At 42.8% G+C, this 18,756-nt stretch overlaps 1 protein-coding gene across 15 annotated transcripts in view; it reads left to right on the forward strand.

Moving 5' to 3' along the window:
• Positions 1 to 18,756, forward strand: part of ppp1r13bb (protein phosphatase 1, regulatory subunit 13Bb) — a 148,859-nt gene that overhangs the window by 101,505 nt on the left and 28,598 nt on the right. For 8 of the 15 annotated variants that reach the window (XM_070879296.1, XM_070879287.1, XM_070879301.1 and 5 more), the window contains 3 exons: positions 7,714 to 7,910; positions 9,158 to 9,322; positions 10,410 to 10,611. In XM_070879296.1, coding sequence (XP_070735397.1) covers positions 7,714 to 7,910; positions 9,158 to 9,322; positions 10,410 to 10,611 — 564 coding nt within the window. The remainder of the gene's footprint in view (positions 1 to 7,713; positions 7,911 to 9,157; positions 9,323 to 10,409; positions 10,612 to 18,756) is intronic. The other 7 variants (XM_070879288.1, XM_070879292.1, XM_070879294.1 and 4 more) reach the window with 2 other exon arrangements.

The following is an 18,756-nucleotide window of genomic DNA, read 5'->3' on the forward strand; positions in this document are numbered from 1 at the left end:
CATGAATCTCAAACCGTCCCTCCTATACCATCTTTTTAGCTATGCATTTATCTCTCTTGTCTTAGTATTCCTATACTGACTAGCCCATGGCATCTGGAGGAATCTTGACTTTATTACTCTTAAAGTCCTGCTCTTAAAATCCTGTTCTTTAATCTATCTCTTAATTCGTGAAATTCCTTTCAGAGCTTTAATGAACCACAGCTTCTCACCGTTCCCCTTCCCCCCCCCTCAAACATTTTTATACTGACACTCTGGTATCCTTTACCCTTGCGTGTGGGAGGCAACACACCATTTAGGACTCTCAGCTGTGGGCAAAAAAAAACACCCACCTATTCCACTGGTTTATGGAATTCCATATTACGACTGTGGCTCTGCATTCCATACCACTTTGCAACCAATTGGTCCAAGATGTCATTGCATTGCCTGTGTTGCACTCCTCTGAGTTGCTGTCTTTGTCGTAGTTTTTCAGCACTGGTCAATTCAACACTCTCTATCCCTGGACTGCTCGTGTTGTCTTTTTTTGTCTTAATGGATGGTCACCTTGTGACTTCCTCTGCTTGTAAGGTGACAACTTCCTCAAATGTGTGTTTGAGAAATCTTTCAGACTCTCGTATGTGATACGGTGCCCTCAGCGTCTCAAGCTCAGAAACTTTAAGGGCAAGCAGTTGGAGACCCTTCCAGCATGTGGTCATCCCAGGCACTCATCGCATCCACTACCTCATGCAACCTTTGGCTACTATACATTCTGGGTTTTAGCTATTTTCCCACACACTAAAATATACTGTTTTCACTTAAAAGTTTAGTAAAATCAAGCACAATCTGTAGTCAATCAATCACAAGCACAGTAGTGATTTAACCCTTCAAATATGATATTAGACCAACCTAGTGGTTATGTTACTGGGTGTGTAATCCAGAGGCTTGGACGAATGAATCGGAGACGTGAGTTCAAATCCCGTCATGCCAGCTGGGGCAGTTAAATTCAGTTAATTAAAAAGTATCCGTAATGGTGACCATGAAACTATCGGACTGTTGTTAAAAACCCATCTGGTTTACTAATGTCTTTTAGGGAAGGAAATCTGCCGTCCTTACTTGGTCTGGCCGATCTGTCACTCCAGGCCTGCAGCAATGTGGTTGACTCTTAACTATCCTCTGAAAGCGGCCTAACCACTCAGTTGTGTCAAACCGCTATGAGAAACAATAATTTAAAAACTGGACGGACCACCCGGCATCGATCTGGGCACTGGCTTCGGACACGACAACGGTACACCCAGCCCACCTGGGAGCACCATTGGAGCAGGCCGGGGAATGGAAGGAGCAGCGTAGCGGCCTAGCCCAGCAGTCTGCGTGGCCCCCGGCCTGCGAGCACCATCGGAGTAGAAGGAGCAGCGTGGCAGCACACCACTCCAGGAAGCAGCACATACTGGAGCAGGAGAACAACAGCAGTGAAAAGGGACGTCACCAAGGTGCAGGTCGGTGATTGGAGCGGGAGCAGATACAGCAGGAGTGGTGAGGCCGGGGCGAAGGAGCGGCAAGAGATTGTAGAGGGACGTGATCGTGGCCCAGGAGAGGCATGAGTTTGGGGCCCAGAAGAGGCGAGGGCCCAGAGGCAGCACGGGCCATCCCACACTGGGCGGGGGGGGGGGGGAGGGATTCAAATTCCTGGGACATTGGAACCAGTTCTGGGGGAGGTGGGACTCGTACAAACTGGACAGTCTGCACCTGGGCAGAACCGGAACCGATGTCCTAGGCGGAGTGTTTGCTAGTGCTGTTGGGGAGGGTTTAAACTAATATGGCAGGGGGATGGGAATCTACACGGGGAGGCAGAGGGAAGTAAAAAGGGGCAGAAGCAAAAGGTAGGAAAGAGAAAAGCAAGAGTGGAGGGCAGAGAAATCAAAAAGGGCCACATTACAACATAATTCTAAAAGGGCAAAGAGTGTTTATTTAAAAAAAAACAAGCCTGAAGGCTGAGAGTCTCAATGCGAGGAGCATTCGTAATAAGATGGATCAATTAACTGCGCAGATAGCTGTTAACGGATATGATGTAATTAGGAATACGGAGACATGGCTCCAGGGTAACCAAGACTGGGAACTCAACATCCAGGGATATTCAGTATTCAGGAAGGATAGGCAGGAAGGAAAAAGAGGTGGGATAGCGTTACTGGTTAAAGAGGAGATTAACGCAATAGTAAGGAAGGACATTAGCTTGGATGATGTGAAATCTATATGGGTAGAGCTGCGAAACACCAAAGGACAGAAAACATTAGTGGGAGTTGTGTACAGACCACAAACAGTAGTAGGGAGGTTGGGGATGGCATCAGACAGGAAATTAGGGATGCATGCAATAAGGATACCGCAGTTATCATGGATGACTTTAATCTACATATAGATTGGGCTAACCAAACTGGTGGCAGTACTGTGGAGGAGGATTTCCTGGAGTGTATGAGGGATGGTTTTCTGGACCAATATGTCAAGGAACCAAATGGAGAACAGGCCATCCTAGACTGGGTGTTGTGTAATGAGAGAGGATTAATTAGCAATCTGGTCGTGCGAGGCCCCTTGGGGAAGAGTGACCATAATATGGTCTTCATTTAAGATGGAGAGTTGACACAGTTAATTCCAAGACTAGGGTCCTGAACTTAAAAAAAAAAAAAGGTAACTTCGATGGTATGAGATGTGAATTGGCTAAGGTAGACTGGCGAATGATTCTTAAGGAGCTGACGGTGGATAGGCAATGACAGACATTTAAAGATCACATGGATGAACTACAACAATTGTACATCCCTGTCTGGCATAAAAATAAAAAGGCTAAGGTGGCTTAACACTATCCCTCACAAGGGAAATTAGGGATAGTGTTAAATCCAAGGAAGAGGTATATAATTTGTCCAGAAAAAGCAGCAAACCTGAGGACTCGGAGAAATTTAGAATCCAGCATAGGAGGACTAAGGGTTTAATTAGGAGGGCGAAAATAGAGTATGAGAGTAAGCTTGCAGGGAACATAAAAACTGACTGCAAATGCTTCTATAGATATGTGAAGACAAAGATTAGTGAAGACTAATGTAGGTCACTTGTCAGAATCAGGTAAATTCATAATGGGGAACAAGGAAATGGCAGACCAATTGATCAAATACTTTGGTTCTGTCTTCACTAAGGAAGACACGAATAACCTCCCGAAAATAATAGGGGACCAAGGGTCTAGCGAGAAGGAGGAACTGAAGGAAATCCTTATTGGTCAGGAAATTGTGTTAGGGAAATTGATGGGATTGAAGGCCGTTAAATCCCCAGGGCTGATAGTCTGCATCCCAGAGTACTTAAGGAAGTGGCCCTAGAAATAGTGGATGCATTGTTGGTCATTTTCCAACATTCTATAGACTCTGGATCAGTTCCTATGGATTGGAGGGTAGTTAATGTAACCCCACTTTTTAAAAAAGGAGGGAGAGAAAACAGGGAATTCTATGACATCGGTCGTGGGGAAAATGTTGGAATCAATTATTAAAGATGTAATCGCATTTGGAAAGCAGTGACAAGATCAGATCAAGTCAACATGGATTTATGAAAGGGAAATCATACTTGACAATTCTTCTAGAATTTTTTGAGGATGTAACTAGTAGAGTGGACAAGGGAGAACCAATGGATGTGGTATATTTGGACTTTCAAAAGGCTTTTGACAAGGTCCACAAGAGATTGGTGTGCATAATTAAAGCACATGGTATTGGGGGTAATGTATTGATGTGGATAGAGAGCTGGTTGGCAGACAGGAAGCAAATAGTCGGAATAAACGAGTCCTTTTCAGAATGGCAGGCAGTGACTAGTGGGTTTTGCAAGGTTCAGTGCTGGGACTCCAGCTATTTACAATATACATTAACGATTTAGACGAAGGAATTGAATGTAATATCTCCAAGTTTGCAGATGATGCTCAGCTGGGTGGCAGTGTGAGCTGCGAGGAGGATGCTAAGAGGCTGCAGGTTAGGTGAGTGGGCAAATGCTTGGCAGATGCAGTATAATGTAGATAAAAGTGAGGTTATCCACTTTGGTGACAAAAACAGGAAGGCAGAATATTATCTGGTGACAGACTGGCAAAAGGGGAGGTGCACAAGACCTGACGGTACATTAGTCATTGAAAGTTGGCATGCAGGTACAGCAGGCGGAGAAGAAGGCAAATGGCATGTTGGCCTTCATAGCGAGAGGATTTGAGTATAGGAGCAGGGAGATCTTGCTGCAGTTGTACAGGGCCTTGGTGAGACCACACCGAGTATTGTGTGCAGTTTTCATCTCCTAATCTGAGGAAGGACATTCTTGCTATTGAGGGAGTGCAGCGAAGGTTCACCAGACTGACAGGACTGACATATGAAGAAAGACTGGATCGACACGGCTTGTATTCACTGGAATTTAGAAGAAAGAGGGGATCTCCATAGAAACATATAAAATTCTGACGGGATTGGACAGGTTCGATGCAGGAAGAATGTTCCCGATGTTGGGGAAGTCCAGAACCAGGGGTCACAGTCTAAGGATAAGGGGTAAGCCATTTGGGACCGAACTGAGGAGAAACGTCTTCACTGAGAATTGTGAGCATGTGGAATTCTCTACCACAAAGTTGTTGAGGCCAGTTCGTTAGTTATATTCAAAAGGGAGTTAGATGTGGCCCTTACAGCTAAAGGGATCAAGGGGTATGGAGAGAAAGCAGGAATGGGGTACTGAAGTTGCATGACCAGCCATGATCATATTGAATGGTGGTGCAGGCTCGAAGGGCCGAATGGCCTACTCCTGCACCTATTTTCTATGTTTCTGTTTCACACTGTGATACGTGTGCGCACTAGGCCCGTGTAGCAGAGCTGGTCTCCAGTCACCTTGTTTAATCCTTCCTACTGGACCAAGACCTAGCTCTGTTAAGTCCGTGTTGTGGCTGGTGTGCCACGGTCACCATACGTTTTTTTTTTAAATTCACACACTGGCATCTTCCATCCTTCAGGATGTAGTTCGGGACCTGGAATTTTAGGTCCTTCATTGAAACACCTGTGAACTTTTTGATGTGGAAGCAAGTCATCCTTGATTTGAGGGACTGCCTATGATGATGATGATGGCACCCAGCCCAGTTGATCTGGCAAAGTCCTCCTCACTAACATCTGGAGACTTGTGTCAAAATTGGGAGAGCTGTCCCACAGACTAATCAAGCAACAGCCTGACCTAGTCGTACTCACAGAATCATACCTTTCAGCCAATGTCCCAGACCCCTCTTGTGTGTCCTGTTTCTCAGGCAGGACTGACCCATCAGAGGTGGCAGCACAGTGGTATACAGTTGGGCGGGTGGCCCTGGGACTCATCAACATTGACTCTGGATCCCATGGGCAAGGAAACCATCCTGCTGATCATCACCTAGCTCCCTCACTCAGCTGATGAATCAGCACTCCTCCATGTTGAACATCACTTAGAAGAAGCACTGAGAGTAGCAAGGGAACGGAATGTACTCTTGGTGGGGGACTTCAACGTCTATCGCCCTGAGTGGCTCGGAAGCACCACTACCGACTAAGCTGGCCAAGTCATAGTTGCCAGACTGGACCTGCGGCAAGCGGTGGGAGAACCAAAACGAGGGAAGAACCTACTTGACTTCGTCCTCACCAATCATGCATGTTTAACAGCGGAAACAGCATGCTATATACAGAGCTAATGGATGAGATCAAAGCTCTGCCGTCCTCTCATCCAGTCGTGAGTGATGGTGGACAATTAAACAACTGATGGGGGTAGGAGGAGACGCCATGAATATCCCCATCTTCAATGATGGCAGAGCCCAGTACGCGATTGCAAAACACAAGGCTGAAGTGTTTACAACTGTCTTCAGCCAGATGTGCCGAGTGGATAATCCATATCTGCCTCCTTCTGAAGTCCTCACTATCACAGAAGCCAGTCTTCAGCCAATTTGATTCACTCCATGATACAGCATCCCGGTTATCGTGCTGAAGACTTCTGCTCCAGAACGAGCTTCGCTCTGGTCAAGCTGTTCCAGTACAGCTACAGCACTGGCTCTACTCAGCAATGTGGAAAACTGCCCAGGTATGTCCTGTCCACAAAAAGCAGGACAAATCCAATCCGGCCAATTACTGCCTCCATCAGTCTACTCTCAGTTATCAGCAGAGTGATGGAAGGTGTCATTAACATGCTATCAAGTGGCACCTACTCACCAATAACCTGCTCACCGATGCTCCGTTTGGGTTCCGCCAGGACCACTCGGCTCCAGACCTCATTACAGCCTTGGACCAAACATGGACAATGGAGCTGAATTCCAGAGGTGAGAGTGATTGCCCTTGACATCAAGGCAGCATTTGACTGAGTGTGGCATCAAGGAGCCAGAGTAAAATTGGAATCAATGGGAATTGTGTGGGTGAGGGGGTGAACTCTCCACTGGCTAGAGTCATATCTAGCACAAAGGAAGATAGTTGTGGCTGTTGGAGGTCAATCATCTCAACCCCAGAAGATTGTGTTCGGAGTTCCTCAGAGCAGTGTCCTAGGCCCAACCATCTTCAGCTGCTTCATCAATAACCTTCCCTCCATCATAAGGTCCGAAGTGGGGATGTTTGCTGCTGATTATACAGTGTTCAGTTTCATTTGCTGCAACTCAGAAAATGAAGCAGTCCATACCTGCGTGCAGCAAGACCTGGACAACATTCAGGCTTGGGCTGATAAATGACAAGTACCATTTGTGTCACACAAGTGCCAGGCAGTGACCATCTCCAACTAGCGGGAGTCTAACCACCACCCCTTGACATTCAACAGCGTTGCCATCGCTGTATCCCCCACCGTCAACATCCTGGGAGGGTCACCATTGACCAGAAACTTAACTGGACCAGCCACATAAATACTGTGGCAACAAGAGTGGGTCAGAGGCTGGGCATTCTATGGAGTGTCTCACCTCTTGACTCCCCAAAGCCTTTCCACGATCTACAAGGCACAAGTTAGGAATGTGATGGAATACTCTCCACTTGCCTAATTTGAGTTCAGCTCCAACAACACTCATGAAGCTCAACCATCCAGGACAAAGCAGCCCGCTTGATTGGCACCCATCCACCATATTAAAGAGTCACACCATGCCTGCAGTGTGTACAATCTAAAAGATGCATGTCAGCAACTCCCAAACCCGTAACCTACCACCTAGACAAGGGCATCAGACACATGGGAACACCATCACCTGCAGGTTCCCCTCTAAGTTATACACCATCCTGACTTGAAAATATATCGTCATTCCTTCATCTCTGCTGTGTCAAAATCCTGGAAGTCCTTCCCTGACAGCACTGTGGAAGTACCTTCACCACACAGACTGCAGCGATTCAAGAAGATGGCTCACCACCATCTTGAGGGCAATTAGTGATGGGCAATAAATGCTGCCAGCGATGCCCACATCCCAGAACAAATGAAAAAAACTGCACCTCAAGGAGGAACTGGTGAAACTAAACATCACATTTAACTTACCCTTTGTATTCCGCTGAGGTCTCACTGCTCGGTGAACTTAAAGCAAGCTTACTTTTTTGTACAGAATTTTTAACTTGTTAAATAAAGTTTGACAAACTCACTTTAATATTGGAGTGATGTCCTTCTACTATTTTCTTAGTTTGATATTCATTCTCTGCAAATGCTTCCCAAAATGATATTTAAAGTGCAAATCATTTTAGCAGCAAGCAAGTTTGTAGGTCTCTAGTTTTTCACTTTCATTTTTTCTTTTCACAGCAGCTGAAATTGAGCACATTAATACTATGTTTCATGAGAAGCAACGGGAGTTACAATCGGCTGTGTTGAAAGTTGATCAACTGACCCAGCAACTCGATGACCTTAGGAAAGGAAAAACAAATGGGTTACAGTCTTACAATGGACAAGTGCCAGGACCTGCTGCAGTTGAATTGAAGAAGCTATATCAGGAGCTGCAGGTAAAGTACACTGAATGAACTAAAGTACTAATTTCTATAATGCTGTATTTGGGATACAAGCAAAAAAATTGTTTTCTATCAAGGGAGCCAGGATTCTTGTAGTTATGTTTTGATAGCATGGGAAAGCTGAGTGTTATAAAGTGAAAAGCTACATTTATCTTGATTTTTACAGTGAAGGGGGAAATGGGAAGGCTTCTCTTCCCACGAGCGGGCCCTTTGATATAAAGGGTTGACGCTCGTCCCAACCCTCGTAGCAGCCCTGAAAATATTAGATGGAGACAGATGGCAAGATATAACCATCTTTAATTACGGACGTCCGGGAACACTTCTCATCGCAGCCGCCTGTGAGTGGAGATGTTCCCTGAATAGCAAAATTGTACATCATTTATACATTTCATGGATCCCTTCACCCCCCGGTACGACCTCCCTCGATCTCTAATTGGGTTACCTTATTAGTAATATTTTGGATTGACAGACCAAGATCTCAAGGCAACTTTTAGACCTTAACTGGGATGACCTCATTGGGTTAGAATTTGCTGATCGTACGTAGCGCCTAAAAGTCTGTTTAGAGTCTTTTCAGAGTCTTATCTTGTCGGACTGGACGTACCTCAATGTTATCTAATGTTTTGGTACATCAATGTTGAATCAGAGGCCTCTGAGTCCTTAATGCTGGAATATATCAGAATGTGAGGTCAGCCACAGACTTTCTGGCCCTTTTGCTGAGCCAATGTAGAAATCGGCACTTTAAACCTTATTTCGCTTATACCCCTAATGCCAATTTTTTTTTTACAGTAGCAAAGCTGAGGGTCATCACTTGATTGAAGAAATTCTTTATAGAAGTATAAGATTTTTTTAACAAATTTAAAAAATATATACTATTTCATCCTACTTCCATAAATTTATTTCACAGATTTTAACAAGGCAACAAAATAAATCAGACTACCATGTGGCTGATTCACTAAAGCCAGCCATTAGGAAGACTAGTTGCTTTTTTAAAAAAAAAATCATCCTGGCAGCAAGCCTCGCCAATCTGGCAACTTTGGTTTGGGTTTGGTGCTGGCTGCACCACACCAACAGCAGTGCTGGGAGCCAGTATCATTAGCATAGCTCTCCTATAACAGAAAAGCAGTAGGTTTGACACTCTAACTTTCCCTGTCCAGCTAAAGAAACTTGAGCTTGCTGATGGGTTTATAAACAAATTATGAAACCAAACATTTTAATATTTATGGATTTACTGCCCTCTTTAGATTCGCAATAAGCTTAATCAGGAGCAAAATACTAAACTTCAACATCAAAAGGACCTGCTTAACAAGCGGAACATGGAAGTGACTATGATGGACAAAAGAATCAATGAACTTCGTGAACGCTTGTGGAAGAAGAAAACTGATGCACGTCAAAAGGAAAACATCCCTGTATGATGCTGATTTCTATTTTTGCCTAACATTTTGAACAATGCAAATATTCTTGTATGTAATTGAATGAATTGTACACAGTTCTACGATGAAAGTACTTAAGTTTTGAACTGCTGTATGATTTGTGATCGCAATGTTCGTTCCAGCAGATTTTTAAAAAACATTTAGTCTGGATACTCGTTTCCTAAGAGGTGAAAATGTAACTAATTTTATTTAATTAATATGTAAATGATAATGTTATGGCATATTGTTGCATCTTCTGTTTCCCAATGAGGAGTTGTTCAACAATTGTGATAAAATACTGACTGTGGAGCCACTTACATTATCAAACCCCATGTAACAATCTGTTTAATTGAAAGTCATGCATCTATTGTGCATCATTAACATGATTGTCCAGAGGGCAAAAAACCCATGAACAGCTCATAGCTATCCTATTAAGTTATATGTGCTGAATGGTTCGCATGTAGTCAATGGATATTTAAGCCACTCCGAAGCCAATCTCATTTACTAGGTAGGTAGGAAAAGTTAGCATAAAACAAACGTATAAAGGTAAAAGTATATGTAGGCAATAGGAAAATACTTGGCTTGGCAGCCTGTGTCACTCTGTCTTCTTGCTCACTGCAGCTGTTGCCATCACTTTCTATATATCTTGCTTCTTCCAACTACTGCCAGCCACAGCTCAATCCTTGGCATGCTCCATTCTTTTGTGTTCTTCCCCCCCCCAGGAATTTTTTTCAACTCCAGTCCTACTAGACCCCCAGCATTCCCAGTTCTCCCATACCTCCCTGCCATCCTACTACGATAGCATAACCTCAAATAAAAACAGAAAATGCTGGAAATCTCAGCGGGTCAGGCAGCATCCATGGAGAGAGAAACAGAGTTAATGTTTCAGGTTGATGACTCTTCAACCCCATAACCTCAACCCCATTGTAATCAATGCAAAAGGTGATCTGCTAGTTGCCCTAATTGTCAATCATTAACTTTGTCAACAAACTGTGCTGTGATGATGCAAATTTACTGTAGTAGAGCAGTTAACCTATTAATATTTGATATTGATGTTTATTTAACAAACTTGTTTTTCCTCTAGCAGCTGAATCGGATTAATGGCACACCAGCACCCCAGACACACTTGAATACCTCGGGCCGTGTAGCGGCCGTGGGACCCTACATCCAAGTTTCTACTACAACTAGACCAGAAGGTAACCAGTCGTCATCAGGAGAGATCTTGAAACCGCAGACTCTGACCGTGACTAGCAATGGTGGCCATGCTATAACTAGAGCAAAATCTGGTAAGCAGTGGATTAACTTGTTTTTATAAAAAAAAAATATTATGCACTGGACTGAGAATAACCTGATTAAGAGCTAAAGCATCGCAGAAAAGCTTAATCCTCAGTTCAGATTGATATGTTTAATTATGTGCTTGAGCAATAGGGAATTAAAGTGTCACATCATATTTAAATTAAGAATTCCTATTCCAGAACAAAACAATGTTGATTTCCAATCGATGTAAAACTTTTAGCTGTATTTGTCAATTAAAACCATATTTTCTCTTGCCTCTCGGTCCTTTCCCACTCCCAGATAATACAGCATATCCTGTATCAGTCTTCTCTGGATGAGCCTGTAGATAAGCAGCCTATGCCCAGGCTTCTGAATTCTGCTTTTGGACAGCAAGAGGTGTGAATTTAATGATTTTTCTTTCCTCCCTATGATTGTCATGATCCGTCTCTATCTATTTTTGAAATGGGGAACTAGCTAAGGAGTGAATTGTAGGCAAGAATCTGGATTTGCAAATGGCAGCATATTGGAAGACCAATGTACTGCACTTCTATTTCATGTGAACTTATGATTGTGGGCAGCAGTTGCTACAGCAATTTAGAAAGCTTGTAAAAATGAAAAAAAAACAATTATACCCATCAGTATGCCACAACACGCACACCACACCTATCTCAATTTTTGCTCAACACTCCTCAGTGAGGCAAAACCTTACTTTAATGTCAGCCATGCCTCTCAATTGACCTGCTTTAACCCCAATATCCTGATTTTAAGAACATAAGAAATAGGTGCAGGAGTAGGCCATATGGCCCTCGAGCCTGCTCCGCCATTCAATAAGATCATGGCTGAACCTTTACATAAACTCCACTTTCTTTCCCTATCCCCATATCCCTTCATTCCCCAGTGCCTAAAAATCTATCAATCTTGAGTATATTCAACGACTGAACATCCACAACCCTCTGGCGTAGTTTACAACCCTTTTTGAGAAGAAATTTGTCCTCATTTCAGTCCTAAATGGCCGACCCCTTATCCTGAGAATATTACCCCAAGTTCTAGACTCTCCAACCAAGGGAAACAGCCTCTCAGCAGCTACCCTGTCAAGCCCTCTAAGAATTTTATACATTTCAATCAGATCACCTCTCATTCTTCTAAACTCCAGAGAGTATAGGCCATTCTACTTAATCTCTCCTCATAGGACAACCCTCTCATCCAAGGAATCAATCGGGTGAACCTTCGTTGCACCCCATCTAAGGCAAGTATATCCTTCCTTGGGTAAGGAGACCAAAACTGTACACAGTACTTGAAGTGTGGTCTCACCAAAGCCCTATAAAAACTTTTAAAGGACAATTTCAATTCTTTCCCAAATTTTAAAATGTTTCTCCGATTTCCTCCAAGCTGTTTTGTTTTATACTGGTTTTATAACATTTATTTTGGGGTTACAGGAGTTGGAAGACTGAATTGTGCTTGATTTGTTTTTTCCCCACACTTCATTTGAGGCATAACAACTTAGTGTATTTTGATACAATATTTAAATCTTAAATTACCAACGGATACAAACATATTACGGTATTAATCCATCTGATGGGCTCAAGTTTCGGCTCGAGTTGCTTCTATTTTTTTGGAGCAACTAGTTTAGAATTCAGTATCTTAAAAATTGCAATTCTCGGCATTTAGTTTGCTCCAATTCTAGTGAGTTAGAATAGTTTTGTTTTAGAACAGTTTTTTTTCAAAAGGGGGCGCTACCAGCCACTTACGTCTGTTTTGCAAGTTTAGGCAGCGAAAACTTACTCCAAACTAACATAGAATGGAGTAAATGTAGATTTTTGTACGTTCAGAAAAACCTTGCCCACACTTTATAAATTAGGTGCAGGGAACGAGAGGTGGGGGGGAGGGGGTTGGTGGTGAGGGAAGTTAAACACTAAACTTTTACAAATAAAGAGCCATCAATAATAGATAAATAAATCAACCAGTAAATCAATCACCATAATGTTTTGAAAATGATTACACCATCCCACACCGTAACTATTTTTTGACGTCGTAAATTTGCTAATTAACTGTTGACATGCCTAATCACAACCGACTATCTCAGCCAGTTCCTCCGAACGTACGTCTTGGATTACAAGCTTACTGCTTCATGCATTGCTAAATCAGACGTACTTCAGAACTGCCCCTCCTTTACCATATTGATTGCTTTTACAGAATCCTAGGTAAACTAACACAAATCTACATGCAACAGGTAGGTGAAGATAAAAGCTGCATAAATACTTGAAAACATTCAGTAAGACAGGATCTTTATACCCTCAAGTGATTTTTGTATAGTTTCTCATTATTTGAAGCTGTCTGCACAACAATACATTTTTAGCTTTGTCATTGTAAACCCCCAAATGGCTGAGCCACTGAGAAAGCTTATTGTAATTGCTTCTTCAGAAATTAATGCAAAAACACACAACTCCATGGGGTGGGGGAGAACAGACACATGTTTAGGAACAAGCCCATCCCTTTTTAAATAATCTCAACCCCAGAAACCCAGCTTTTCCCCATACCCTTCAATCATTTTCTCTCCAGAAACTTACCTTAAACTCATTTATATTATTACTCTCTGTTGCTCTCTCTCAAGTAACTTCTTCCACAACATCATTACTCTTTGTGTAAATAAATGCTCACCGACTTCCTTCTTTGTTCCATGATACAATAATAAGGCATGGATTCGGGATGGTGCAGGCTTGATGATTCAAATGGACCTTTCTCATTCCAGACTTTATGTTCTTTATAGTACTCCCGGCTGAACGCAGCAGTCACTGTTCCCACAGGTCGCGGCGGGGAGCCCATTTGGTCAGGGCTAGGGACGGCGTGCTTCGGGCCCGTCCCACACAGCCTGCACAGATTTGGGGGCGAGGAGCTACTGCACATGCACGCACACTCTAGCGTGCATGTGCAGAGGTCCCAGCACTGTTTTCATCACAGGGTACTGGCTCCGCCCCCTGCCCCTTGTGCTGCGCTACGCCGAGGGCCTTCATCGTTCCAGCTGCGGGGAGAATAGCAAGGTAACTTTTTTTAGTCATGGTTTTTGTTCGAAAAAGTCGCCGCACCTCATGGAGGTGCGCCGTACTAAGCGTGGCGGCAAACTTGGACCCCATAAGTTAAGCGCATTACAGACTGTAACTCTTAACTTGAGCAACTTATGACCTGCAATATGCATATTTATTTACACAATCAGATGGCTTAAAAGTACAAGATCCAGCCCAAAATGACGACAAATGCAGAAAACACTGTATAGTAAAACATAATCACGCATCTTGCCTACTTCCAAAAAGTCACTTCTACTGGGCTCAAATTTTTGGTGCTGAATTCTCTGTCCCAACCCCGATAAACTTGTTTGATTTTGACTTTTGTTCTTTTGTCAACTTGGCTGAGTGATAACACTCTCATAGAAACATAGAAAATAGGTGTAGGAGTAGGCCATTTGCCTCTTCGAGCCTGCTCCACCATTCAATAAGATCATGGCTGATCATTCACCTCAGTACCCCGTTCCTGCTTTCTCTCCATACCCCTTGATCCCTTTAGCCGTAAGGGTCACATCTAACTCTCTTTTGAATATATCTGACAAACTTGCCCCAACAACTTTCTGTTGTAGAGAATTCCGCAGGTTCACAAATCTGAGTGAAGGAGTTTCTCCTCATCTCGGACCTAAATGGCTTCGCCCTTATCCTTGGACTGTGACTCCTGGGTCTGGACTTCCCCAACATCGGGAACATTCTTCCTGCATTTAACCTGTCCAATCCCGTCAGAATTTTATGTTTCTATGAGATCCCCTCTCATTCTTCTAAATTCCAGTGAATATAAGCCTAGTCGATCCAGTCTTTCTTCATATGTCAGTCCTGCCATCCCGGGAATCAGTCTGGTGAACCTTCGCTGCACTCCCTCAATAGCAAGAATGTCCTTCCTCAGATTAGGAAACCAAAACTGGACACAATATTCAAGGTGTGGCCTCACCAAGGCCCTGTACAACTGCAGTAAGACCTCCCTGCTCCTATACTCAAATCCTCGATGAAGGCCAACATGCCATTTGCTGCCATCCGTCTGCTGTACCTGCATGCCAACTTTCAATGACTGATGAACCATGACACCCAGGTCTCGTACCTCCCCTTTCCCTAATCTGTCGCCATTCAGATAATAATCTGCCTTCCTGTTTTTGCCACCAAAGTGGATAACCTCACATTTATCTACATTATACTGCATCTGCCATGCATTTGCCCACTCACCTAACCTGTCCAAGTCACCCTGCAGCCTCTTAGAATCCTCCTCACAGCTCACACTGCCACCCAGCTTCGTGTCATCTGCAAACTTGGAGATATTACATTCAATTCCTTTGTCTAAATCATTAATGTATATTGTAAATAGCTGGGGTCCCAGCACTGAACCTTGCAGTACCCCACTAGTCACTGCCTGCCATTCTGAAAAGGACTCGTTTATTCCTACTCTTTGCTTCCTATCTGCCAACCAGTTCTCTATCCATGTCAATACATTACCCCCAATACCATGTGCTTTAATTTTGCACACTAATCTCTTGTGTGGGACCTTGTCAAAAGCCTTTTGAAAGTCCAAATACACCACATCCCCTGGTTCTCCCTTGTCCACTCTACTAGTTACATCCTCAAAAAATTCCAGAAGATTTGTCAAGCATGATTTCCCTTTCATAAATCCATGCTGACTTGGACCGATCCTGTCACTGCTTTCCAAATGTGTTGCTATTACATCTTTAATAATTGATTCCAACATTTTCCCCACTACCGATGTCAGGCTAATTCCCTGTTTTCTCTCCCTTTTTTTTAAAAAGTGGGGTTACATTAGCTACCCTCCAATCCATAGGAACTGATCCAGAGTCTGTAGAATGTTGGAAAATGACCACCAATGCATCCACGATTTCTAGGGCCACTTCCTTAGGTACTCTGGGCTGCAGACTATCAGGCCCTAGGGATTTATCGGCCTTCAATCCCATCTATTTTCCTAACACAATTTCCTGACTAATAAGGATTTCCTTCAGTTCCTCCTTCTTGCTAGACCCTCAGTCCCCTAGTATTTCCAGAAGGTTATTTGTATCTTCATTAGTGAAGACAGAACCAAAGTATTTGTTCAATTGGTCTGCCATTTCTTTGTTCCCCATTATAATTTCACCTGATTCTGACTGCAAGGGACCTACATTAGTCTTCACTAATCTTTTTCTCTTCACATATCTATAGAAGCTTTTGCAGTCAGTTTTTATGTTCCCTGCAAGCTTACTCTCATACTTTATTTTCCCCCTCCTAATTAAACCCTTAGTCCTCCTCTACTGAATTCTAAATTTCTCCCAGTCTTCAGATTTGCTGCTTTTTCTGGCCAATTTATATGCCTCTTCCTTGGATTTAACACTATCCTTAATTTTCCTTATTAGCCACGGTTGAGTCATCTTCCCCGTTTTATTTTTACGCCAGTGGCAGGAAGGTGTAATTATACCAGGCCAAGTTTACATTGGCAGTTCCCATTTTAAATGTGGATATAGGAATTTATAATTGGTAAACGGTTGACCAGAAGTGAGGTTTTATAGACAGGAAGTATGTGCGGACATAAGATTTTTAATAGATTTCGTTTTTTTTTTTAAAACAGTATTTATTTAGATTTGTGGAAACAACAAATGTAAAGAAAAAAAAGACTTGCATTTATATAGCGCCTTTCACGACCACCAGACGTCTCAAAATGCTTTACAGCCAATGAAGTACTTTTGGAGTGTAGTCACTGTTGTAATGTAGGAAACAGGGCAGCCAATTTGTGCACAAGCAAGCTCCCACAAACAGCAATGTGATAATGATCAGATAATTTTTTTTGTTATGTTGATTGAGGGATAAATTTTGTCCAGGACACCGAGGATAACTCCCCTGCTCTTCTTTGAAATAGTGCTATGGGATCTTTTACGTCGACTTGAGTCTTTTACGTCCACTTGAGAGAGCAGACGGGGCCTCGGTTTAACGTCTCATCCGAAAGACTGCACCTCCAACAGTGCTCCCTTAGCACTGCACTGGAGTGTCCGCCTAGATTTTTGTGCTCAAGTCCCTGGAGTGGGATTTGAACCCACAACCTTCTGATTCAGAGGCGAGAGTGCTACCCACTGAGCCACAGCTGACACTGTATTAGTACAGAAATGAAATATTAGGTTCTTTGAATTCTCACGATATTACACGCATTGTAAAAGTCTCCCGAATTTTGGTCATTTGTTTGGGAAACATTTGACCTGTTTGTGATTTTAAATTTGCAGGTTGAGAGGTATGATGTCAGCAGTACCCAACATGAAAGTTTATCATTGCACATTTACCCCTTTCCCTATCTCTCTTAACATTAACGGGTGTTGTCCATTTAGTCCTTAGAGCCTGTTCCACCATTCAGTGACATCATGGCTGATCTGTGACCTAACTCCATATATCTGCCTTTGCCCCATATCCCTTAATACCTTTGGTTAACACACATCTTTCAATCTCAGATTTAAAATTAACAATTGACATAGCATCAACTGCCGTTTTCAGAAGAGAGTTCCAAACTTTTACTACCCTTTTCATGTAAATTGTTCCCTAACTTCATTCCTGAAAGGTCTGGCTCTAATTTTTAGGTTATGTCCCCTAGACCTCAACTCGCCAACCAGCAGAAATAGTTTATCTCTATCTACCCCATCATTTCCCTTTTAAGATCTTGAAAACATCAATCAAATCACGCCCTAACCTTCCAACTTACGGGGAATACAACCCTAGTTTGTGTAATCTCTCCTTGAAATTAAACGTATCATTCTGGTCCTTCTAAGGCCAATATATCCTTTTGAGATGTACTCCAGCTGTGGTCTAACTAGGGCTTTGTTTAGCTGTAGCATAACTTCTGTCCCCTTATATTCTAGTCCTCTAGATGTAAAACCCAGAATTCCATTTCCCTTTTTGATTATTTTGTGTACTTATCCATGACATTTTAATAATCCATGTACATTGACCCCCAAGTCTCTTTGGACACTTACTGTTTCTAGCTTTTCACAACTTGACCTCTCACTTGAATACATTGGGCAAAACTGCGCCAAATGGATTTTAATCACTAAACCTATTAATATCTCTTTGTAATTTTATGCTTCCATCTACACTGCTTACAATGCTGCCTATCTTTGTGTCATTGGCAAACTTGGATAGGTGGCTCGCTATCCCATCATCCGAGTCATTAATAAATACGATGAAAAGTTGAGGCCCCAACACAGATCCATGTGGGACATCCTGCCAATTAGAGTACCTGCCCATTATCCCTATCTCCTAACCAGGGGTGAATAATTTGCCTTCAATTCCATGAGCTCCAAATTTAGCTAACCATCTCTTATGAGGGACTTTATCAAATGTCTTCTGGAAGTCCATATAAATAACATCCACATTCCCCTGTCCACTACTTCAGTCACCTCTTCAAAAGATTCAATCAGCTTCGTCGGGCATAGCCTACCCTTTACAAAACCGTGCTGGCTCTCTCCGATCAGCTGAAAATTTTCACGGTGTTCAGTCATTTTAGCCTTAATTATAGATTCTAATAATTTCCCCCCAACAGATCTTGGGCTAACTGGTCTATAATTCCCTGGCTTCCCCCTCTTACCTTTCTTAAATACCAGAGTGACGTGTAATTTTCCAAACTAAAAGAATGGTTCCTGAATGAAGAGAACTTTGGAAGATTATATTTAGGACATCAGAAGTGTTCTCACCTACTTTCTTTAAAAACCAAGAGTGGAAATCATCTGGTCCTGGGAATTTGTTGCTGTTCAGTGCCATTATTTTTTTCATTACTGTTATTTTGCTTACATTAATTTTGGTGAGTCCCTGTCCCTGATTCAGTATTATTTTCCTTGGATGTCCGGTGTGCTTCCTCGATGGTAAATACGAATGCCAAGTAATTATGCAACATGTCCGCCATTTCCTTATTTTCATTGACAATATCACCATTATCATTTTTCAAGGGGCCAACATTGCTCCCGACCACCCTTTTATTCCGAATATCATTTTAAAATATTGTGCTGCTTTTGATATCCCTTGCAAATTTCTTTTCATCCTCCTTTTTGCCATCTGTTTTGTCACCTTTTGTTTTTTGTGTCTGTCTCTGTCGCCAGGATCTGTTTTTGC

This window comes from Pristiophorus japonicus, chromosome 4 (genome assembly GCF_044704955.1).
Source record: "Pristiophorus japonicus isolate sPriJap1 chromosome 4, sPriJap1.hap1, whole genome shotgun sequence".
NCBI classification, from domain to species: Eukaryota; Metazoa; Chordata; class Chondrichthyes; family Pristiophoridae; genus Pristiophorus; species Pristiophorus japonicus.